Below are 25330 nucleotides of genomic sequence, written 5' to 3' on the forward strand. Positions count from 1 at the left end.
TTTCTGGGATATAGAGTCTTAGGTAGCAAAAACTGAAAATGGGAGAAAACAAAAGAATAGGATTGGCCTGCCTACCTACAGGACAGCCTCATCTAGGGATAAGAAAATTCACCTTCAATGTAGAAGCAGCTAAAGAAGCTATCCCAAATCAGAAAAACCCAGCAAGTCCTAGTAGAACAGTAAGCACAAGAAAATAAACCTAAGACTTCAAACAAAATTTGGTAAAAAGGAAATGAGCAAAGATACTGCTAGAGACTAAATGTTTGTGTGTCCCCACCCCCCAACAAATTCATATGTTGAAGCCAAATCCCTAATGTGATGGTATTTGGTGGTGGATCTTTGGGAAGTGATGGGGTCACAAGGGTGGAACCCTCATGAATCTAATTAGGGCCCTTGTAAGAAAGACCCCAGACAGCTCTCTTGCCTCTTCTGCCATGTGAGACCACAACAAGAAGACGGCTGTTTATGAACCAGGAAGCAAGCCCTCACTAGCCACCAAATCTGTCAGTGCCTTGATCCTGGACTTCCCAGCCTCTGAAACTGTGAGAAATTTCTGTTCTTGATAAGATTATCGCCCAGGGGTCAGCATTTGGTTGGAGCAGCCTGAACTAATATAGATATTTTAAATGAAACCAAAATTTCAATACAGTCCATAGGTAAGAAAGAAGAGTTTATATAATTGCGCTTGCTGGTTGCAAATTAAGTAGCTTTCTTATTTTTCTTTCTCAGTGTTGTTCTAAGGTAGAACTTTCATTTAGAATTATCACCTAGGTAGTTCTTGTCTGACATGGTTTGGCTCAGTGTCCCCACCCAAATTTCATGTCGAATTATAATCCCTGTGTGTTGAAGGAGCGGCCTGGTGGGAGGTGACTGGATCATGAGGGTGGTTTCTAATGCACCATCCCCCTAGTGCTGTCTCATGATAGAGTTCTCATGAGACCTGGTTGTTTAAAACTGTCTGGCACCTTCCCCTTCACTCTCTCTCTCCCCTGCTCCTGTACGACCTGTGGAGCTGTGAGGCAATTAAACCTGACTTCTTCATAAATTACCCAGTCTCATGTAATTCTTTACAGTAGCATGAGAATGGACTAATATACTGTCCCTCAAAAACTGAATTACTTTCAGCTCATTCACTTGTGATTTTTCTATTCAGTGAATAGAATATTGCAAGTAGAAACTATTTTCCACACATAAAAATATGTATACTTAATATACACACTATATACAGTATTACTGGACATACTACACCTTGCCTGAGGTGGGAGAAGCCTATGTGCCTTCATCAATGAATTGACTGCAGGTAAGCTGGCTTCTCCTGTTCCCATTCTGAGTGCAGTTGCAGATAATAGTTGACTCCTATTATCTGTGGCCAAGAGATCCAGTTAAAACATTAAAGGGCTCTAGACACTTCACATAACTTCAAGGGAAATAATCAAGTCTCATTTGATTTTTAAAGTAAATAAATACATGCTTTTTTATTTTCAGCGACTTAAAACCATAGTGTCTGTGATTATAGTTCTTAACGAAGAGGGAAGTCTAATTAAGTTTTCTTTCACTTCTAAATTTCTTATTGTTACGCTACTGTGGCAAGGTTGAATCAGCATAAACATACCAATGTGATCCCCAAACTCCAGACATCAGAGCGGACATCATATCCTTGTCGTGATGCACTTGGGTCTATTCTTTCAGGCTGGAACATAAAGACAAGTGTAAGTTACTAATTGCCTTACTCTCAAGGAATAGGCAAATAGAAGCGACAGCTGGGTAGACAGCCAAAATGCCAGTATATTCCTAGAGGAATCCACATCTAGGGTCAGAATGGAAGTAATAGGAAGTCATCATTATCATAAAAACAAACAACACAAAACTCAATGGCTACTTCCATAAAGAGAACACTAAACAATTCCCATTTAACTACTCCCCCCAAAGACTCAAAAGCATTTACAAAGCTGAAGCTGAGGGAAGAGGGAGACAAACGAAGAAAACTGGAAAACATAAAGAATCACAAGGTCACCAGGTGCGGTAGCTCACGCCTGTAATCCCAGCACTTTGGGAGGCCGAAGCAGGCGGATCGTGAGGTCAGGAGATCGAGACCATCCTGGCTAACATGGTGAAACCCCTGTCTCTACTAAAAATACAAAAAAGTAGCTGGGCATGGTGGCAGGCGCCTGTAGTCCCAGCTACTCAGGAGGCTGAGGCAGGAGAATGGCGTAAACCCGGGAGGCGGAGCTTGCAGTGAGCTGAGATCACGCCACTGCACTCTAGCCTGGACGACAGAGCGAGGCTTCATCTCAAAAAAAAAATTAAAAAATAAAAAGATTTAAAAAAAAGAATTAGGTCAAATTTGTGGCAATGAGTGACAAACAAACAAAAAAGACTGTCTTCGATCTTTAAAAGACTTTGTTCGGTGGATGAGGCCATAACCACAATATATTTGAGACACAAAAGCAAAACAAAAGCTAAATTTATCACAATTATTCCACCCATACTTCATAATAAAGCTAAATTTATCACTACACATATGTGTAAAGATATTTGTCTGTTAGTCATTTGTAGCCAAATTAAAGCACTGCCAAGACAGTAATATATTATCCTATGTACTGCAGAAATCATTTTTGGTAAATTCTGTGAAAGGAACATCTTTACATTTCCTTGAAATTAGGGACCATCTAAATGATGTGTCAGGAAAAGGGAAGAGAGAGAGAGGGTCCTGGTGGCACAGAGTTGACAATGGATCCTTCGCTAAGTCTGAAAGTAACTGCTGTTGAAAGAAATGCCCAGAGAAGCATAATAGTTGACTGTGTTACATTCTCTGCCTGTGAGCATCAACTAAAGACCTCTGTATATTGCTTTGAGCATGAGTACTGTGCTGCATAAAATTCACTGTAAGCTATTTACTTTGTTTTTTGTTGTTGTTGTTGTTGTTGTAAATATATGTATTTGCCTGATAAGGTACACATTAAAATCCCAGATATTCAACCAAGAGAAAAAATACTCCATCCAACATCATCAAAATCAACATTTCCCCCAAACTAGCATGGAACATTCATTAATCCTGACCACATTCTGGGGCATAAAACACACCTTGTTTTAAAGGATGGAAAGCATGCAAAGCATGTTCTCAGATCACAAAATAAATAAATTGGAAATCAGTAACAGGAAGATATCTGCAAAGTCCTCAAATATTTGGAGATTTAACAACACACCTCTAAATGACAAATGGATCAAAAAAGTCTCAAAAAATAGTTAAAAAATTGAACTAAATGAAAATGAAATTACAACTTACCAAAATTTGTGGGATATAGCAGAAGTAGTGCTCAGAAGAAAATTTATGATGTAAAATGCATACATTAGAAGAGAAGACATCTCAAATCAAGCCTACTTTATAGCTTAAAGAATTAGGAAAAAAAGAACAAATGAAACCCAAAGCAAGCAGGAGGAAGAATGTAAGAAAAAGTAAAGTGAAGACAAGTAAAACAGGAATAGAAAACCAATAGAGAAAAGTCAAGAAAACCAACAGTACTTTGAAAAGATCAATAAAATGGACACACCTTTGGCTAGACTGACCCACAGAAAAAGAAATTATTAAAATCAGAATGAGAGAGGGGGCATTACTACTGTTCTTACAGAAATAGATGAAATAGAAATATTTTCTGAAAATGAAAACCTACCAAAAAGAATATCAAAGTGTGAATAACCTTTAAACTATGTTACTTAATGAATGTTATTAAAAACCTGCCCAGAAAGAAAAGTCCACACCCAGAAGGGCTCACTGGTGAACTCTTCAAATATGCGAGAAATAACACTGGTCTTACGCAAATTTTTTTTTCAAAAAAATGAGAGACGGTATGCTTCCCAACTCATTTCACGAGGCCAGCATAACGATTTTTGAAAACCTGACAAAGTCATTACAAGACAATTAATAGCCCTTGTACACAAAGACACAAAAATAACAAAATATGAGCAAACCTAATACAGCAACATACAAAGAGGTAATGTATCATAACCAAGTAGAGTTTATCTCAAGAATACAATACTAGCTTAATACTTGAAAATCAATGCAATGCACCATTATTTATAGAAAGGAAGAAAATAATGTGATCATCTCAATAAATTTAGAATTAGCATCTGACAAAATTTAAAACCCACTAATAACAACAGAAATAACAACACACTAAGAGAAGAAAACATCTTCATTTCCATAAAGGGCATCTAAAATAACCAAGAGTTAACATTATACTTACTGGTGAAATATAGAACACTTTCTTTTTAATTAATATTGGGCATAAGGCAAATACGCCTACTATCACTATTCAGCATTCTACTGGAGGACCCAGCCAGTATAGAAAGGCAAGGAGGAAAACAAGCATTACCTTTATTCACAGACACAGAAAATTCCTACTGAAACTAATAGTAAAACTAAACTAGCAAGGTCACAGGGTCCAATGTTAACACATGCAAAGCAGCTCTATTTCTATATAATAATAGCAAGATATTGGAAAATATTTTTAATTCCATTCCCAATAACAGTATTCTAAGACAAAAAGAAATCTGAGACAGGTCTCGATCAATTTAGAAGTTTATTTTGCCAAGGTTAAGGACATGCCTGAAAGGGAAGTTTGTGCCTTTCTCCAAATATGATTTTGAGGGCTTCAATAATTAAAGGAGAAAAGCAGGCAGCAGGGGGACGAGGGAGGGTGTGATCACATTACTGAATCCATATGTTGCAAGAGAAAAGGAGCAAGCACGGAATAGTCGATTATGTATTCCTCTCATCCTCAGTAAATTAGCACTTAAATAAGATAAGGTGAACAGAATAGCTACCTGTGGAGATATTTAACACTTTATCTGTAGCTATCTGCTTAAGAACAAAAGGAAAGGCAGTTTTTTATTTACATCACTCAGCTTTCATCTGAATTTTTTGTTTTGGCATAGTAAATTGGGGTCCCAAGTTTTTATTTTCCTTTCACAGTATCGAAAAAACATGAATTTCTTAGAAATAAATTTAAAAGGTCTTCAAAAGCTGCACACTGAAAACTACAAAACATTTCTGAGGGATGGCAAGAAGACCTAAATGAATAGAGAAACATACCAGTTTCTATTCTGCAACTGTTTTAACTGCTTAAAAAAAAGGAATGTCTGTAAACATTAAATAGTAACCATTATGTGCTTTGCAATGTTATGCAATAAAAAGCACTCCTCACACATGAAGTATGCATGTCTAAAAATAGTTGTAGTCTGAATCTAATCATGAGGGAACAGTCAGATATTATAAGAACGCGAGACTTTCTGAAAACACTTCCAAAACCGCCAATGTCACAGAAAACAAAAAGAATGATCAGGCCCAGTATATATTAAAATAAAGAAGGTAACAACTAAAATCAATGTGGAATCCTTTTTCTTTTTTTTGAGACGAAGTCTCGCTCTGTCGCCCAGGCTGGAGTGCAGTGGAGCGATCTCGGCTCACTGCAAGCTCCGCCTCCCGGGTTCACGCCATTCTCCTGCCTCAGCCACCTGAGTAGCTGGTATGGAATCTTAATGTGACCCTGGATTGACAGCTAAAAGAGTTTTTTTGACATATGGGAAATCTGAGTATGAACTATGTATTAGATAATACAGATTGAGTATTCCTCATCCAAAATCCTCATCCAAAAAGCTTGGAACCTGAGTGTTTCGATTTCGGATTTTTTCAAATTTTGGAATATTTGCATATACATAATAATACATCTTGGGGATGGGACCCAAGTCTAAATGTGAAATTTATGTTTCATATACAACTATATACATAGCCTGAAGGTAATTTTATATTATATTTTAAATAAATTTGTGCATGAAACAAAGTTTGTGTACACTGAAGCACCAAAAAGCAAAAGTGTCACTATCTCAGCCACCCAGGTAGACAATCTGTGGTTGCTGGGCATCACCATCATTCCGGACTCGGAATTTACATGCTATTAATAGGCAATCATTGTCTTACACTTGTTCACACACAAATACTTAACAGTAAAAAATATGACGTATCAATACAGTGAAAAACAATGAGTTCTGAGGAACTAATCAGCACAGTAGCATCGCCAGAATACCTGCATCAGCTGTTCCACAGCAGCAACAACAAACAGCTGCAGGCTTTCAACCTCCAACTACGATGCTGTGTTTTGATTAAAAGGCTATTTTACACTGTATTTTATTTTTTTAGGTGAGAAGAAACATCAGAAGCATTTGAGGGGCCAGAAGTGGGTCCTCTAGTAATGAGGAGGCATTCTGCTAGATGGCTTTGTAAAATGTTTCCTCCCAAGTCATCTGCCTCGTTAACAATGGTTTTTGTCTCAGGAGTCTCTCTTCAGCTTTATAAATTGACATGATTTCTTGTTGTGTTATGAATGCATACTGCTCTAACCCTTTAATAAGTCCATTACACATTTTAATCAAGAGCATTTTTTCTTTTTTTGGGGGGGGGGATGAGGGAGCTTGTTTCCATTTTTTTTATTTTTATTTTTTAGTTTTTTTTCTTTTTATTTATATATATGTTTTTTGAGACAGAATCTTGCTCTGTTGCCCAGGCTGGAGTGTAGAGGCACAATCTCAGCTTGCTGCAATTTCTGCCTCCCAGGTTCAAGCAATTCTCATGCCTCAGCCTCCTGAGTAGCTGGGATTACAGGCATGTGCCACTGTGCCTGGCTAATTTTTGTATTTTTAGTAGTGATGGGGTTTCACATGTTGGCCAGGCTTGTCTTGAATTCCTGGCTTCAAGTGATACGCCTACCTTGGCCTCCCAAAGTGCTGGGATTGCAGGCATGCGCCACTGTGCCTGGCCTAATTTTTATTTTTTTAAAACTTTTACTTTAGGCCCAGGATTACACATGCAGGTTTGTTATATAGGTAAACTCATGCCACAGGGGTCTGTTGTACAGAACATTTGGTCACCCAGTTACTAAGCCTAGTACCCGATAGTTATTTTTTCTGATCCTCTCCCACCTCCCACACTCAAGTAGGCCCCAATGTCTGTTTTGTTGCTCTTTGTGTCCATGTGTTCTCATCATTTAGCTCCCACTTATGAGTGAGAACATGTGGTATTTGATTTTCTGTTCCTGCATTGGATTGCTAAGTATCCTTAGATATTAATGGATGGCCTACAGCTCCATCCATGTTCCCACAAAGGACATGCTCTCATTCTTTTTTATGGCTGTAGAGTATTCCACAGTGTGTATGTACCACATTTTCTTTATCCAGTCTTCCACTGATGGGCATTTAGGTTGATTACACGTCTTTGCTATTGTGAATAGTGCTGCAATGAACATATGTGTGTATGTGTCTTTATGACAGAATGACTTCTATTCCTTTTGGTATATACCCAATTCCAATAATGGAACTGCTGGGTTGAATGACAGTTGTTTTTAGCTTTTTGAGGAATCACCACACTGCTTTCCACAATAGTTGAATTAATTTACATTTCCACCAACAGTATATAAGTATTCCTTTTTCTCCATAACCTCACCAGCATTTTGTTGTTTTGACTTTTTTTAACAGCCATTCTGACTGGTGTGAGATGTAGCTCATTGTGGTCTTGATTTGCATTTCTCTAATAATCAGTGACATTGTGTTTTTCATATGCTTGTTGGATGCATCATGTCTTCTTTTGAAAAGTGTCTGTTCATGTCCTTTACCCACTTTTTATTGAGGTTGTTTTCTTTCTTATAAATTTAAGTTCCTTATAGATGCCGGATATTAGAACTTTGTGAGACACATAGTTTGTAAATATTTTCTCCCATTCTGTAGATTGCCCGTTTACTCTGTTGATAGTTTCTTTTGATATGCAGAATGTGCACTTTGTCTATGGGCATTTCTTCCTCGGTGTTAAAGTCATCTTCATTATCACTAAGTATCACATTTACCTTGATTCAGAACCATTTCAGCTATTTCATCATTGGTCAATAAATGAAAAACTGAAGTTTCATTATTTGATAATAAAAACTTTGATATCCCCTTCTTTCAGTTTACTGACAGACTCTAAAGATGTATTTTTTGCATAAAAAGGAGGTCAGATATCATTTTTTTCTCACTTTAACATATGGAATCCATCCAAGTCACTACTTTGTTCATCATCATCATCATCATCATCACTGAATAGTCACAGGCCAGAGGTTATGCCAAGCAGGCACAACTGTGTCTTAGTCACTGTTGGCCAAGTGCTGGCAACAGCATGTATGACATCCTTCATGCTAAACGCCTTCTGAAAACCTTCCACACCCACGCCGCTGTTCACTGCTGCTAGCATGATGTTCAAGAAAGTGTTTTTATATTTACCCTTCACTGATCTAAGGATATCCTGGTCACATGGCTGAACTAATGAAGTCCCATTTGGGTGAAAGTACATGGCATAAACATTATTTTTTATGAGAATTTCGGTTGCAGCATAAGCAGAACAGTTGTCAATGGATAACAAAATCTTTCACTCTTCTTTCAGTCCAGCTTCCCTGCAATAAGCGTAAGGCACTGGAACAAAATGTTTATGAAGCCAATCAGAAAAAGGTATCCCGAGTGATCCAGGCCTTTTGATTAGCATAATAATGGACTGGTAAGACATTCACTTCTTGAAAACAGGAAGGATGCAAGCTTTTGCCTCCTATAGATTTATACCTATATGGGCCTACTGTATTAACACATCCCATCACAGTTTTTCTGCCCTTGGCATCCTTAAATCTTGCAGGGGCTGTCTCATCAGCTGTAGTGTCTTTCTGGGGCAATCATGCCAAAACAGTGATGTTTCATCAGCATTATACCTGTTCTGATGTTGAATTTTCATCATCAATAACCCTGGTGAATTCATCAATGAATTTCTCCACTGCTTCATGATCAGCAGATGCTTTATCACCATAAACCTTTAAAAAGTTAATGCTATGTTTTTTCTTAAATTTCTATAACCAGTCTGTTGAATCTTCACAGTTCCCTTCAATTTTCAGTTCTTCATGATAGATGTTCATTTCACGATGAGCATACCATCAAGTGGCATGTGTTTACTGTGAGTCTGACAGATCCACTCTTTTAATACATTACCAAGATCTTCATTTTTAGCTATTATGCGGTGTTTTTCTATTTTTCAGTAACTTTTGTTCATCACTTTCAGCACAGAACTTCAGCAGTTTCTCCTTCTGTTTCTTCAGGTCATATATGGTGCTCATACAAACACCACACTTTTCTGTAAGACATTTCACATTTACACCATTGTCCAGTTTCTCTAACAGCTTGACTTTCTGTGCTATAAACATAAACACTTCCCCTTTATCCCCTTTAACAAACTGCTGTCTCTCTAGGGGTATCTGCAGGCCTCTTTGACATTTTCAACATTAACTTTAAGCTACTGAGCAAAAAAACCCCAAAAATACAGTGAGTAATGCAGATAGGTCTTGGCCCCATGTGGGGTATAGTGTGGAACCTGTCATTAGCACATCTGGCCTGCATACATGCCATTTTATTACCCTTTGTAGGCATGCTTATGTGGGGAAAATCTGGGCATGTGTGGAAAAGATACATTGCAGCTAAAGGGGGCCACAAGGGTCTTTTTTTTTTTTAACTTGTGGTGCACTTGCATTTTGAATGTGACCCATCGCGTAAGGTCAGGTGAATTTTCCACTTGGGTCATACTAGTGCTGGTAACGTTTCATATTTGGGAGCATTTTGGGTTTTGAATTTTTGGAATGGGGATGCTCAAAGATGACATTCTTGTTTGTTTTTTTTTAGGTGTGGTAATGATATCGTGGTTATGTAGAAGAATGGTCTTTTTCTTGGGAGATATGCACTGAAGTGTTTAGAATAAAATGCATGATATCTGCAACTAACTTTCAGGTGGTTTGGCACATCCGTACCCACATACAGAAATTGTCTTGTGCAGCAAGACAACATTTTGGTCAACGACAGACCACATATACAAAGGTTGTCCCATAAGGTTATAATGGAGCTGAAAAATTCCTATCTCCTGATGACACTACAGCCCTCATAATGTAGAGTGACACATTACTCACGCTCGTGGTGATGCTGTTTTAAACAAACCTATTGCACTGGCAGTCATTTAAAAGTATAGTACATACAATTATGTACAATACACTATACTTGATGTCCCTCTACTTATTAAAAAAAAAAAGTTAACTATCAACAGCTTCTGGTAGGTCTGTCAGGAGGTATTACAAAGAAGGCATTGATATCATAGGAGATGACAGCTCCCTGTGTGTTACTGCCCCTGAGGACCTTCCAGTGGGGCAAGATGTGGATGTAGAAGACAGTGATTGATCCCGCCCATGTACAGACCTAGGATGATGTCTTAGTTTTTAACAAAAAAGCTTAAAAAGAATAAACAAGTAAACAGAATAGCCTTACGGAATAAAGATATAAAGAAAGAAAATATTTTTGTATGGCTGTACAGTGTGTTTGTGTTTTAAGCTAAGTGTTAATACAAAAAAGTAAAAAAAAATTTTTTAATTAAAAAGTGTATAAAGTAAAGAAGTTACAGTACACTCAGGTTAATTTATTACTGAAGAAAAAAATTTTTATAAATGTCATGTAGCCTAAGTGTACAGTGTTTATAAAGTCTACTGTAGCGTCCTAGGCCTGCAAATTCACTTACCACTCACTCACTGACTCATCCAGAACAACTTCTAATCCTGTAAGCTCCATTCGTAAGTGCCTTATACCAGTGAACCATTCTTTATTTTTTATACCATATTTTTTAGATTTGAATAATTTAGTCTAACAAAAGTATAAGGTATGGAAAATTAGTGTATCTGAATCATTTCAGAGAGTATAGCAAGTTTCACACTAGCAGATTTCAGATTTTAGCACCTTTGAAAAGAAATATTCAGAGCTACAAGTGGCAATGCAGGCTGCAGGCGACCTACAGGGATACTCATCTGACTTCAGCACACAGTTCATGTAACAGTGCGGTCATTTGTTTTTTTCTCTACATTTTGAGAGTGCCACAAAACAGACTTAAAAACAACGAGAAAAGAGTTCACTCAATTCATAGCTGGTGTTAGAAGATGAACTACCGGAGGAAGGTCATAGGCTGGACTAGGAGGTCCAATACACAGTCCAAAGGTGCCGACGATGCAGTACATGGTTTTATTCTCCCATCGCACAGTGCAACTCCTGGCAGCAGAGCTGTCCCAGAAGCAGGAACTTGCCATGTGTAATCCAGCTCCATTCTTTTGCATAATTACACAGGTCACAATGTATTTAAGTGGTTTTCCCAGCTTGGTGAGTTGGCTTGAAGTTTGTTCTACTGCATTTGTTGTCCACTGGTTCACTTTGCTGGGTTGATAAGCGATACCACCAATTGTGCTTTCTATAGCCTCTTTTACAATTTGCTCACTTCATCAACAACAAAAGCAGTCTCCTCTGCAGCCTGGTAGTCTTCCATCTTTCCTCCGGCCTGTCGCCTCTACCTCCTTTATACCATATTTTGACCGTACCTTTTCTATATTTAGATACACAAATAGTTACTGTTGTGATATAATTACCTACAGTATTTAGTACAGTAACATGCTGTTATAGGCTTGTAGCCTAGAAGCAATAGGCTGTACCATATAGCCTATGTGTGTAGTAGGCTATACCATCTAGGTTTGTGTAAGTACACTCTATGATTTTGCACAACAAAATTGCCTAACAACACACTTCTCAGAGCATATTCCCATGGTTAAGCCACATAAGACTGTGTACCTGTATGAGGGTATGGAGTTGGGAAAATGTTTACAGGAAATCAATTTATGGGAAAATTTATGTGTAAACTCTACATTTTATTTACTTTTTTATGTTGCACAATCTAATGAGTAATCCTAAGTCCTGTAGACTAAAGACAATTATAAATCTCAAATAAAATGATATACCTCCGATAGGTTTTGTCAATATTTGAAGAAAAGTCAAACCACTTGAAGGCTTTTAAAATTAACATTGATTGAGTTCTTGTCTATCTATAACAGGCTTTGAAAGATGAGAATGGACAGAAGAATTTCATTTGGTCCAGTAAAGATTAGAGGCAGACAGTTTATCAGCCTTTGTGTTCCACAGATGAAGGTCAGCAGGAAAGCAGAAGTCTTACATCTCCTGGGCCTGCAAAGCATATCTCTCCACAAGAATGAAGAAAGTCTGTTTTAAAGAAAGTCTGAGTCTTTCTTTAAAAGCTGAATTCAAAATATTCTACTTTATCTGGGCTGCAATTGCATTTTCAAAGCCTGCTTCAATCAAATATAATTCTTAGTCAGTGTCACACAACAAAAACATTTAGTCACTGTTAGTATTGAGACAAGCCCTAAAACTGTAGATAACAATTTCAGTTCATTCTCAGGGTATCCTTAATAAATATGTAAATCACATTTCCCAAATGGTCCATGTCTAATTTTTTTTATTTCTTGCCTTTGAAATGATTGTGCCATTTATCCCTAGTTATCACGATAAACAAATGATCTTCCAAACTGAGTCAAGAAATCTGTGCAGCCAGTCAACATCCACAAAACCAAAAGTTTAAAAGGTCTTACCACACAGGTTAGGTGTCTACACACACACACACACCCCTTTTACATGTTCATCTGAAGAAAAAGTGATATGGGAAGATATAACAAAACCAAAAGAGGATTGAAAAATGCAGTAAGTTGAATTTGTAGTAGCACTAAGCCTACCCATTCATAAACAATCTAGAACACCTATAATATCTAGCCTGTGACTCTTACTTTTTTGTTATTTATAGACTAGGTTTGAAAACATATATCAAGGAGGAAACCAAGAAAGAACAATTTTATTCAATTCTAAGCTTATCTTTAGTTTAAAAGAATATACAAAGATGGAAAGAAATGCTGCTGGCAGGAAGTCCTCAAGAAACAACCACAAAGCCTTATGTGTCACATTTAGTAGTGTGCTGGTCCCCAAAGAACCATGGCAACATTGAAGAAAGACATTAACACCTAGGGAAATGTCTGAAATACAGACACTACATTTTCATTCAAATACAGATCAAAATCCAGGCTGTAGGAACACTGTATGCAAATATACTGGGGTAAGATGAGTGTGATATCTATGGATGGATAGTGTACATCTGTCTCTTTGCAGGAAAAGAGGCTCCAGGTTTCAAAATACTGAAGGCCTCTACCTTTGCATTTGTTGGTATGCTTCATCTACCCCTAAAAAAGGGACTAACAATATTCAAAACATACAGCTTCAGACTCTGTTAATACATAGTGAATTCTGCTAATGAACTCAAGGCTTCCCATTTGTCTCACTAAGGGATGGTGGGAACTTTCTGAGAAGTTAACATCTGTTTAATGAGTTGAGTTGAATAAAATGAAAAAACAATAATCAGAGAAGACCACAACTGCTAAATACCAAGTAAGAGAAATAAAGCAAGACAATGAAGCCAGGAGCTGACTGGGATAATTTAGCAAAGTTTCATGGAGATGCTAGGACCTGAGCTTGGGCCTTAAGGTAAGGGAAATATTCTAGCAGTTTCATGGTAAAACCATATGACTAATGGTCAGCACAAAAGAGCACAGGCTCTCTGTGCAATGACTATCAAGCAAGAAGGCCTGGACTTAACACTTACTGCCATGTATGGCCTACAGCCAGCATCTCTTGTCTTGGCAATAGAGTCCACAAGCTGTCCACTGATGCCGAAGTCACAGAGCTTAATGTTTCCACTTCTGTCCAGAAGAATATTGGAAGGTTTGATATCTGCAAGACATAGATATTATTCAGGATACAATTAGCTTCTTCCTAAGTTATATAAGGCTTCACTTTAAGCAAAAATATTGAAAAACCTTAGACAACATAAGTGGTCAAGTCCTTAAATTCAGATATATAAGAAGTAAAAACATCTTCATTTATCACATACAATAATTATTCATGTTTTAAACATGTAGCTTTAATAACTATAATTGTGTAAATGTAACGGCAAAAGTCATTTCACAAACATCTTATTAATCTGTAAGATACAGATGGGGATTGATTTTTCTCTTAACATCTTCATATTTATAAAACACAGAAAAAACAATGGTTTTCTTCTATTGAAAATGAGAAAGGAAAACAATTTTCTGAATGCCAGTGCTTAAAAACTGAATATCAAAAAAAATTTTCACAAGAAATTTAGGCATTAAATTGTTTTCAAGAGGCTTGCACATTGATTTACTTAGTCCAGATTCACTGCATAACAGTCAAAATATAAGGAATGTCAAATATCTTTCTCATTGAGTCAAGTCACTAACAGTATGTGCCAACTAATTCTCTATCCATAGCTCAGTCGTTTTATCCATGTCCTTGTCACTATCCTGGCTCAATGAATAAAAAATAAGGTTTTAAAATATAGGATGCAGAAAACATCTAAATGTAACTCAGAAGGTGATCCACAAAAAAATTCAGTAAAGATCTCTTACCATGATTGAAACAGCTGTGGGCCTATCAAACATCCATTCCTAACCATCCATGCTTTCTTTTTTTTTTTTTTTTTTTTTTTTTTTTGAGACAGAGTCTCACTCTTTTTTACCCAGGCTGGAGTGCAATCCCCACTCACTGCAACTCCGCCTCCCAAGTTCAATCGAGTATTCTGTTTCAGCCTCCCGAGTAGCTGGGATTACAGGCATGCGCCACCACACCCGGCTAATTTTTTATTTTTGGTAGAGATGGGGTTTCACCATGTTGGCTAGGCTGGTCTCAAACTTCTGACCTCAAGTGATCCAGCTGCCTTGGTCTCCAAAGAGCTGAGATTACAGGTGTCAGCCACCACGCCCAGCCCCATCCATACTTTCTAAAAGAACCTGTGTTTTATTGAGGTATCTCTTCTCATCAACATCCACACTTCGAAAACCTGGCTGTTGGCTGGTATAAGTTTTATAAGGGTAGTCTCATGCTTCTTGATAGTAGCTGCTTTAAGGGCATGAGGCACTTCTGGTGAATGAGCCAAGAAAAGGTATTAGAGACGTGGGAAAAGTTTCCATACTCCCTACAGAGCTGCCACAGCTTGAGAGCACCTCTTCTTCACGAGGCAGCCACATCTAGACATGATAGCGGGAACTGCTCTAGTTGTTACTACCCTGAGGACAGAGGTAACACATGAAGGAGGACAGAAGCAAGAGGAGCAAACTTGACCCTTAGTCATATTGTGCTTTGAGCCACCCCATCTTTTGACTTATTATAACAGATAATGAATTTCCCTGAAGTTTAAAGAGAGTTATCAGGATTTTCTATTACTTGTAATCAAAAGCACTGACTCCAACAAAAAAGCTAACTGATCCTAACTGATAAAAGATGGCTTTAAACTCACTACTTTATTTAGTAAGAGAACAATAAAAGTTACTTCTGAAGATTTTTTTATTTTATTCAACTACTCCCCAGGCAGTACCTTGGTGCTTTACTGTGATCAGTAAGTATCCCTAAGGTAACTATCAAATGCCTCAAAGGTGCTACTCTCATAATTATAGAACACAGCTAACAAAGAAGGGAAAAAAAATTATCAAGCCAAGCACAAGAAGAAATACAAGAGAAACATAGAATTTTGTTTAGGGACCTAACTCTATATAATTTTAGGCCAAAAGAAAAAATGATATTATTTCTAACAAACATTAAGCCAAACAAAATTAAATAAAATTTACTGATGTTCAAGGTTCACTAATTTCAGTGGCCTAGTGTCAACCACAAACAAAGGAACTTAAATATATGGTCCAATTACTAATTTCTTTAACCACTAGAAATTGTCTCCCAGAATTAGAAATTTTTCACTTCTCTTCATTTTGACATTTTACTTACCTTCCTATTTACTGTCAGGCTAAATCACACACTGCCACGTACTGTCTTAGGTTTTTCCATTACAAATTTGCTGAGGGGTAGTGATCCGGTGTGTTTCCTCAAAGCCAGCACCTCATTACCCTGAGTCTAGCACAGTAATAAGTAAAGCAAGCACTTCATCTATTTGCTGGATTAAATTCAGGATTCCCACAGGGTTACTACTTTTCTAGGTTTGGCCTTCAACTACATCAAATGCTTCATTTGAATATGTATCTAATAAGGGCAAGATCACTGTTTACACAAATACAACATGCTTTAGAGAAATTTCAACTTATAATACTAATTACAAGATTTCTCTCAATTTAGAAACATCCTCTAATGTGAAGAAGAAACAACAGACAGGGATAGCGTGCCTTTAAAATGCTTGAGGGTACTATCCCTCAGATTCTTCTTTGAATGTCCACAGGACCACCTCGATGCCTTATTTGTATGCAAAAAAACATTATCTATTAGGCAAATGAATAATTATTTTCAACTAATAGTAATAACAACGTGCAGCAAAATCTATTTCAGTTTCTAAGTCCAACATACTAAGATAGACTGAAATTTATTGAATCCCAAAGAAAAAAATAGTAGTAATAGAGTTTTAGAGTACATAAAGCATTTTTTGCTAAAAATACAAATATTTTAGGAAAGTTTATACAGTGACACTGTAATTTTCAATTACTGTTTCACCAATTAGGAGAAAAAGGTTAATTTCTATTAAAAAAATACCAATCCATACCCACCTCTGTGAATTATTTTCAAGTTTTCTTTTAAGTGGTTTAGTGCTTTCACAGTCTAGGGAGAAAAAGGAGAGACGGGATAAACAACTTGTTTCTTTTTATTCAAACAGCACAATAGTTTATCACAAGTAATATCCCGTGTAGTCCTTTGCATACATTTTAAGCTTAATATTTCAATATTTTGTCATTCCTTGTTAACCAAAGATATTGAATAATTTTAGATCTAAAAGCTTAGTTGCCTTTATATGCTGTTCCCTGACAGCTCAAACAAAAAACCCAGTAACTTAGACTTATAATTTAATAATTCATTTAAAATTTTATCTTTTTTTCTATCTCCAACCTAAAATTTCCTTGTTTTTTTTTCCCCCTTTTAATTATGAGACTGGGTCTCGCTCCCACCACAGCCTCCCAAGTAGCTGGGACTACAGATGCATGCCTGGCTAACTTTTTACATCTTTAGTAGGGACAGGGTTCTCACTATGTTGCCCAAGCTGATCTCAAATTCCTGGGCTCAAGTGATCCTTCTGCCTCGGCCTCTCAAACTGCTGGGATTACAGGCGTGAACCATTGTGCCTGGCCTCTAAAATGTTCAAAAATAAAAACAGGACAACAATGATCACTGAGTTGGTTCCATTTCAACTAGGAGTAATAACTTGCAGCAAAATCAATTTCAAATAAGTCCAGTAGTAAATAAAAAGTTTTCTAAACTCTCAGTTCCTCATCATCATCCACCCTCATTGGATGCTAAGCCTTCAAGGTGATTTTTGAAGAGCTAGTGTAACTCTGTTCACCACCGTGGGAATTTATCCTGTTGCCTGGTCCCTGATCATGATAAGAAAATTACATATTTCTTCAGGAAGGGAAGGAAGAGAGACACAACCTCAAACTAGAGGAGAACTAAACAACAGGCCAACCATTTGCTGTAAGGTGAAGTCTTTGCTGACGTCAAGCTGCTAGGTACAAGAAATGTAGAACACGTAAATTTGTTGTGAATAGCTATGCCTGTGTGTTCGCTGGTTTATTAATTAGCAAGAAGAGACTAAACACAAAGTAATTTTACATGTGTGCTTAATATATATAAAGTGATCACCAAGTCTTGACTTAGGCAAATATGGAATAAATCATTTTTTACAGTATATATTCTTTATATTGCAATATATGATAAAATAATTTTCTGTTTTCGAATTTCATGGTCACCCTGTTATACAGCGGTTAAGAGCAGGGTTCAGGGATCAGGCTGCCCGGATTTAAATCATTTACCACTTACATACTTCAAAACACATTAATTACTTAATCTGTCTATGCTTCAGATTTATCATTCATAAAAATGGGGTAACACTATTTACCACATAGAGTTGCTATGAAGATTTAATGTCACAAACAGTTTGATGCAAATAAGCATTTAATAAACATTAGCTATTACCATTTTTCTATTATTATAATTATTACGAATAGTAACAAGTTTCAAGATAACACGGGTTTAATATATTAGAGAGAGATGGCTAAACTAATCACTGTAAAATTTCATATATCCTGCTAAATAACGAATAAGTTTCTAGTCTAAGTTAGCTTCTTTTTATACAATTATTTTAAGAAAATTTGAAAATAAAATGATTTCATAAAATCTTATGAAATTATTTGAAAGGGTATATATCTTGGTGAACTACATTGGAGGGGGAGTATACAGGTAAGGAAGAACTAGGAAATTACATGCAACCAAAGTATCTATTTTATAATTTCCTGTATGATTTAGTTTACATATCAACTAACCTAGAACATGCCATTAGCTCAGATTCTCAGGAGTTTCTAAGAATCTTATGAATTTTGCTCTATAAAAAGTAAATTATCTATTTCCTTTAGGAAAAAAATTTTACAAACATTTGCCAACTTAAAGATTCAGAACAAGAAACAAAGTGATCAATTCACTTTCAAAACTATAAACGCATATGTAAAAAAGTACCTATTTTCTTTTTTGGTACTCTGGTAAAAGTGAATTAACCAAATTTAGTAGTAACACTGGCCCCTGAAACTGCTAGTCAAAATTTTAAATAGTTTAGACTGAATAACCAAAATCTTAAATCACAGTAAACATACTTTGTCCAAAGGCTTCAATTATGGAGTAACCAAAATCTTAAATCACAGTAAACATACTTTGTCCGGGGGCTTCAATTATGGGGCTTCAAGGAGACTGCTGTGTTTCTGATTAATTTCAGGATAACTGTGGTAATATAACCTATTTTAAAATAGTTACAGCAACAGGGAAAAAATGAACAGAAAATTGCTTTTCCTAGCTTTATTTACAGAACAGTCTGTTATGACTCATTGAGATTCAAAGGGAAAGGACATTGGCAGTATTTATCGAGACCATTATGACCTATTGTGTTAACTACCCCACAGAAGTGACTTTGTCTCTGGTTATTAACTATGAATTATTTTCAGGAAGGTACTGTGAGTGACACTCAAATATGTGCATTCAAAACTCCAGCAGCATCTCTATATAACTATATATACAATGAATAATTTAAAGACCAGGTACTTACTGCTAAAGTGATTTTGCCTAAAATTTCTTCTGGAATAACATCATCTAATACACTATATACATATTTGTAAAACTTATCAAACGAGGTAGACATGAGTTCCATACAGATCCAACAGTCACCCTATAAAATAACAAATATCTGTTATTCTTATACATCTTAAATATCACCTTGCCTTTACTTAAAATGGAAATACAATAGAAAGGAGCAATCTTATTCTTGTTTATTTCAAATGTCAAACTAGTAATAATTTTTGTTTTCTTGTTAAAGCCTTCAACAGAATATTCTACTCAGGTTGAAACATAAACAATGTAGTTAAAGCCAATTTTCCCACTCTTTTAATTGTATCGACAGGGACAGGCTTACACAGAAAACTTCTGTACTTTTATAAAAATTTCAAATTTTGCCAAAATAGAAAAAAAAACAGGAAATGTGTAGAAAACCATTCTTACTAACAATGAAAATAGATGACAGTAATCTTAAGAGACTACATAAACTTCTTAAATTAGCCAAAAAAAAAAACCAAAAAAAGGAAAAAGACAAAAATACATAAAGTAAATCCCATGCCTCAAGACCCTATTCAAATGCCACCTTCTCAGTGAGGCCTACTTTAAGTGATGCAAAGCGCAAGTCATCCCATCAGGCACTCCCTTATCCTGCTCTGTTCTGTAAAACCTTCATCATCCTCTAATGTAAAGTGTAATTTACTTATTTATTATGTTTGTCTCATATATTCCCTACTAGAATGTAACCTCTGCCAGAGCAAAGACTCAATAAATACTTGTTAAATGACTGGATGCTGGCTATAATTAAACTGAATCATTCAAACATTTCTTGCATTATAGATTGTTTTAAACCAATTTGAAAGCAATTTGACAATAAAACAGAAATAAATGTGTTGATACCATTTTATAGAATCATCCTATGACTGGGAATGTAACTTAAATGTTCCATAAATTACAAAAAGAAAAAACAAAACAAAACTAGAAACCGATGAACTATCTCACAAAAGAGAATACAACAACGTTAAAGAGATTATCTAAAATCAATTTTTTTGAAAATGAATACAGTTCATGAGAGAGATGCATGAGTCATGAAAAAATAAAAAATAAAAGCAGACACCATGATTATAACTGTAAAAGGACAGGATACACAGATGAACAAGAACTACAAAGTACCTTACAAAAATGAAAATACTATCAAAATGATTTTTAAAAAATTATCTTATACAGTTCTGTATCTTGTTACTTATTTATAAATACAGCTGTATCATCAAAGATTTTCTACCCACTAATCTCCTATCCTTCGATTATATAATAATTATATAATCAATCCTATCCTTGGATTATATAGGAGATTAATGCCTGTTAAAAGTAAAATTACTTGCCCAGAACAATACACTACCCATGAATAGAATCCAGTGTCCCTAATGTGTTTCTTCTATCAACGTTTGCAATGCACTCTTACAATAGGACCACTTTCTAGAACATTCATGTAAATACATGGCTATACATAATATGTTTTTGTAAAGCATATTTGACATAGTAAACTTTTACTTATTATTTCTGCATTTAAGTCTTTCTTCTCTCTGTAAACCTCTTTTTCTTTAGAGTGATCTATGAGAATGGCTATCATGAAAGATCGAGTAACACCCTCCACCCAAAAGAGACACGGCTTTATTTTAGAGACACTATCTAAATAGGTTTACTAAAAAAAACTTATTAGAGACATACAGCACATTTACCTCATCCATTTATAAAAAGAGTAGAAAGAAATAACCTCAATAATATAGCAAAGTGGAAAAAAAATGACATTAGGAGTCTGAAAAGCCTGACATTATCCAAGCTCTCCTACTTTCTACTTATATAAGCTTGGGCCTCCTCGCATCCTCATCTATGAAATGAGACTGCCCCACCATCCTCAGTGGACTGTGATAAAGGGCAAATGAGTTAACATATGCAAAGCACAAATTAAAGTGCCTGGCAGGTGCTAAAAACTATAGTTATCAAATGGAAGGGAGAAGGAAGGGAAATATGGGCAAACAAAAGAGAAAGATGGACATGGGAGTGGGAGAATAAAGGTAACAAGTAACTGAGAACTGAAGATGAGAAGGGGGGACAGAAAAGAGCAATGAGCTCCAGAGAGAGGTCTTTGTAATTTTTAAGGAACATAACCTAATGTAACCTTCTTATCTCTCTGACAGGTCCTTTTGGTCATACAGAGAACAAGACAATGGCAATGAGCTGCATTTAAAAAATGAAATGCTCTGAGCTGCCTGAAAAAGTAGTGACAACAGCATGACTGTCATGCTCAAGCAGAAAACAGGATGACCACAGGTCTGAAATGCAGAAGAAGAATAAATGTGGGTTTATTGGGGGAAAAAAAGCTGGAGAATGATGAACAACTCAACTACTAAGGTAACATAAGGAAGGGTTCCTAAAGATCCGTATATAACCAATAACATATACCAATAACTAATTAGAAAATAAACTTTAAAAGATATCATTCTCAATAAAAATATAAACTAAGTCACCAGGAAATGTATCTAATAAAATAGGCAGAACCTTTATGAAAACAAATAGAAAATGTTACTAAAGGACATAACCATAACCTGAACAAACGGAGTGGCAGACCATGATTACAAATGTGAAGATTCAGGATGAGAAGCATGGCAAATTCTCCCAAATTAATCTAAGAATTCAGTTAAATTCTAATCAAAGTTTTCAAGGACCTGAACAAGCTGACCCTAAAGCTTATATTAAAGTAGAGCCAAGAATAACTAAGATAATTTTAAAGAAGAGATACTGACCTACCACACAAAGACTTTTTATGAAGCAATCACAAATAAAAGATAAATACACCTAAGAAACAGAGGCAAAAGTTCATGCACATACAGAAATCTGATATATGACAGAAGTCAACAAAGCAAATCATAGCAAAAGAATGCATTATTCAATGAATGCTGCTGGGACAATTGGCCATCCACATAGAAAAACATTAAATTCTGACATTAAATCATTCACAAATATATATACAAAAACTCCCAAATGGGTTTTGCAAAAAGCAAAAGTTTAAAACTTTTTTCTAAGAGTTCTCCATGACTTTTATGTAGGAAAAAAATTTTTCCCAAGAACACACATAAAAACAACAAATCACAAAGGATAAGACCTATTAAATTTAACCCCATTATAATGAATACTTGTGTATAAACAAGGACAACATACCAGAAGTTTAAAAATAAGAGACAAAAACATTTGGATATAAAGAAACAAAAGATCAGTATCCTGAATAATAAAGAGTTATGCTAAATTAATTAGGGAAAGACAAAACTTAGTAGAATTATATCAAAGGCAATTTTTTTTAAAAAAGCCTAAATACATGTAAAAAATTCTATATCTCACCAATCAAGGAAATGCAATTTTAAAAGTGAGATACCATTTCAAACTGCCAAAAATTAAACGTTTATTATCAAATGTTAGTACATACCAGGTAAAAGGAGATCTGTGACAGTAAATGCTGATAGCGTACTCAATAAACATTCCCCCTTTCCTCTGTACAATGTATGTGGCTAAAAATCTACATTTCCCAGTCTTTAAATGTAAAGAAAGGCAGCCAAAGAGGTATCAACACAAAACCATTGGTTCGTGACTCCAGGAAAATCCTTTTAGCTCTTCCCTTTTCTTTTCCTTCGTGTGGACATGATAGCTGAACTCTAGGAGCCAACGTGGATCATGAGGTAACCTTAACAACTGAAACTATAAAGTAAGCAAGCTACTAACAGTCAGGAATGGCTGATACCAAATACAATTCTTGATATAGAAATTTTGGTGGAAATTTAAGTCGGTACTCCAGCCGGAGACATTTGATCATTAAATCTAGCAATTGTATTTCTAGGGACATATAGTAAATAATCTGTAACCTAAGTTGTCAAAGAAACATGCAAAACAATTCTTCATTTTTGTGCTGTTTATAATTATAAAAAAATTAGAAGCAATCTACATTACGATTATTTCTAAAAAATAAAATAAAATAAGGTGTATTTAATCATTAGAATACTACAGTTAAAATAAATTAACTAAATCTGTATATTATGAATCTATATTTACATAAATCTTGAAAATGTTGAATAAAGCTATGTTGAATAAAATGTACAATAGAGAACGCATACAGGATTCCATTTACTTAAACTGTGAAAATACATAAAGCGATATTATGTAAAATGTAGGGGAAAATGCACATATGGATGACCTAAACAAACAAGTTAAAGGAAACACTCAGCGTAGTGATGAGATCTGGAAAGGGAAATGTGATGAGGGCTTTAATTGTATTTATAATATTTAAAGACATACAAAGAGTAAATATGCCAATATAGGATTTGGGTAGCTGTTTCTCCTCTGTAATTTAGTCTATGTTTAAAAAATTTCACAGTTTAAAAGGAACATGAACCATCTTAAGAAACAAACAAAAAAAAGCAAATTAAGCAAAAATAAGTAAAAGGAAGAAACCACAATCAGAATGGACCCCACTCCCCGTCAAAAAAAATAATAATAATAATAGAAAAGCAATACAGAAAATCATGTAACCGAGGCCAGACGCAATGGCTCACAACTGTAATTCCAATGCTTTAGGGGGCCAAGGTGGGAGGATGGCCTGAAGCCAGGAGTTTGAGACTAGCCTGGTCAACAAAGTGAGACTCCACCTCCAAAAAAATAAAAAAAAATTTAATTAGCAGGGTGGTGGTAGTGCATGCCTGTAGTCCCAGCTACTTAGGAGACTGATATGGGAAGATCCCTTGAGCCCAGGAGTTCAAGGTGGGGTTGAGCTAAGATGATGCCAATACACTCCAGCCTGGGCCACAGAGCAAGACCCTGACTTTTTTTTTTTTAAGATAAGAAAAGAAAATCATTTAACTGAGAGCTAGCTGGTTCATCGAGATTGTCAAGAACACTGATAAACCTCTAGCAGGACTAATTGGGAAGAAAAAAAGAAGACATAAATTACCGGTATCAGAAACAAGTGGGAGGGAGGGGGAGACAGGGAAGACAGAAGTAACACACTACAGACTCTACCAATATTAAAATAATAAAAAAGAAATATTATGAATAATTTTATTCCAATAAATTTGGAATTTAGATGAAAGGGATAAATTTCTTCAAAGAAACAAATACCAAAGATCACTCGACAAGAAATATGTAACTTGAATAGAACTATATCTTTGAAAGAAGCTGGATATTCAGTCAAAAATATTCTCACAAAGAAATTGCCAAGTTCAAGTGGCTTCATTGGTAAATTCCATCAAATATTTACAGAAAAAATAATACCAATTCTATATAAATTCTTCCAGAAAATTCAGGAAGAGGAAATATTTCCCAACTCATCCTATGAGGCTAGCATTACAACGATGCAAGTCAGACAAAAATAAGAAAAGAAAACTATACATCAATGTCTCTCATAGATATAAAAATTTTAAATGAATTTTAGCAAATTAGCTAAATTTTAGTAATTTAACAAATTGAATCCAATGATAGATAAAAAAGATAAAACATCATAACCAACTGGATTTCTCCCAGAAATAAAAGCTATGTTTAATATCTGAAATCAATTCATATAACTCACCATTATTAAAACATCAAACAAATCATACATCTCGAAAACATCTCAAGGATCTGGAAAAAGAATTTGACAAAAATCTAACATCCATTCCTGACAAAATCTCTCAGCAAACTAGGAGTAAAAGGAAACTTCCTTAACCTGATTAAAAAAAAAATTATGAAAAGTCCACAGCTACTATCATATTTAATGATGAAAACATGAATGCTTTCCCTCTAGGATCAGGAAAAAAAAAAAAAGGATGTCTACTCTCACTGTATCCACTCAACAGCATACTGAAGGTTCTAGCCAGTGCAATAAGGCAAGACAAAAATAAATAAAGGAACTAATTGGGAAAGAAAGGAGTAACTCTCTTTATGCACAGACAAAATGATGATCTGTGTAGTAAATCTAAAGGGAGGTAAAAAAAACTACTGGAATTTTGAGTTTAGGAAGGTTGCTGCACATAAGATCAATATAAAAAAATCACATGATATTTGTGCATATTAGTCACATGAGAAAATTAAATTTAAAAATATGTATTATAGCATTAAAAATATTACACACTTAAGGGCAACTCTAGCAAAAACATGAAAGACTTATACAGTGAAAACTATAAAATATTGCTGAGAAAAATTAAAGAAGATGTAAAATAATAAAGTG

The 25330-nt window shown here is 35.5% G+C and overlaps 1 protein-coding gene and 1 pseudogene across 4 annotated transcripts in view; both read right to left on the reverse strand.

The window, feature by feature from the left end:
• MAP2K4 (mitogen-activated protein kinase kinase 4) overlaps positions 1–25330 on the reverse strand; it is a 125299-nt gene that overhangs the window by 16765 nt on the left and 83204 nt on the right. For all 4 annotated transcript variants that reach the window (XR_010117955.1, XM_055258037.2, XM_055258036.2 and 1 more), the window contains 4 exons: positions 19082–19201; positions 16545–16596; positions 13583–13710; positions 1613–1690 (listed from right to left, as the gene is read on the reverse strand). Coding sequence is in view for 3 of the 4 variants with exons in the window: in XM_055258037.2 (XP_055114012.1) it covers positions 1613–1690; positions 13583–13710; positions 16545–16596; positions 19082–19201 (378 nt within the window). In the remaining variant the exon portion in view is untranslated. The remainder of the gene's footprint in view (positions 1–1612; positions 1691–13582; positions 13711–16544; positions 16597–19081; positions 19202–25330) is intronic.
• Positions 4075–13568, reverse strand: LOC129470327 (dynein light chain Tctex-type 1-like; annotated as a pseudogene).

Source organism: Symphalangus syndactylus, chromosome 20 (genome assembly GCF_028878055.3).
Source record: "Symphalangus syndactylus isolate Jambi chromosome 20, NHGRI_mSymSyn1-v2.1_pri, whole genome shotgun sequence".
Taxonomy (NCBI): domain Eukaryota; kingdom Metazoa; phylum Chordata; class Mammalia; order Primates; family Hylobatidae; genus Symphalangus; species Symphalangus syndactylus.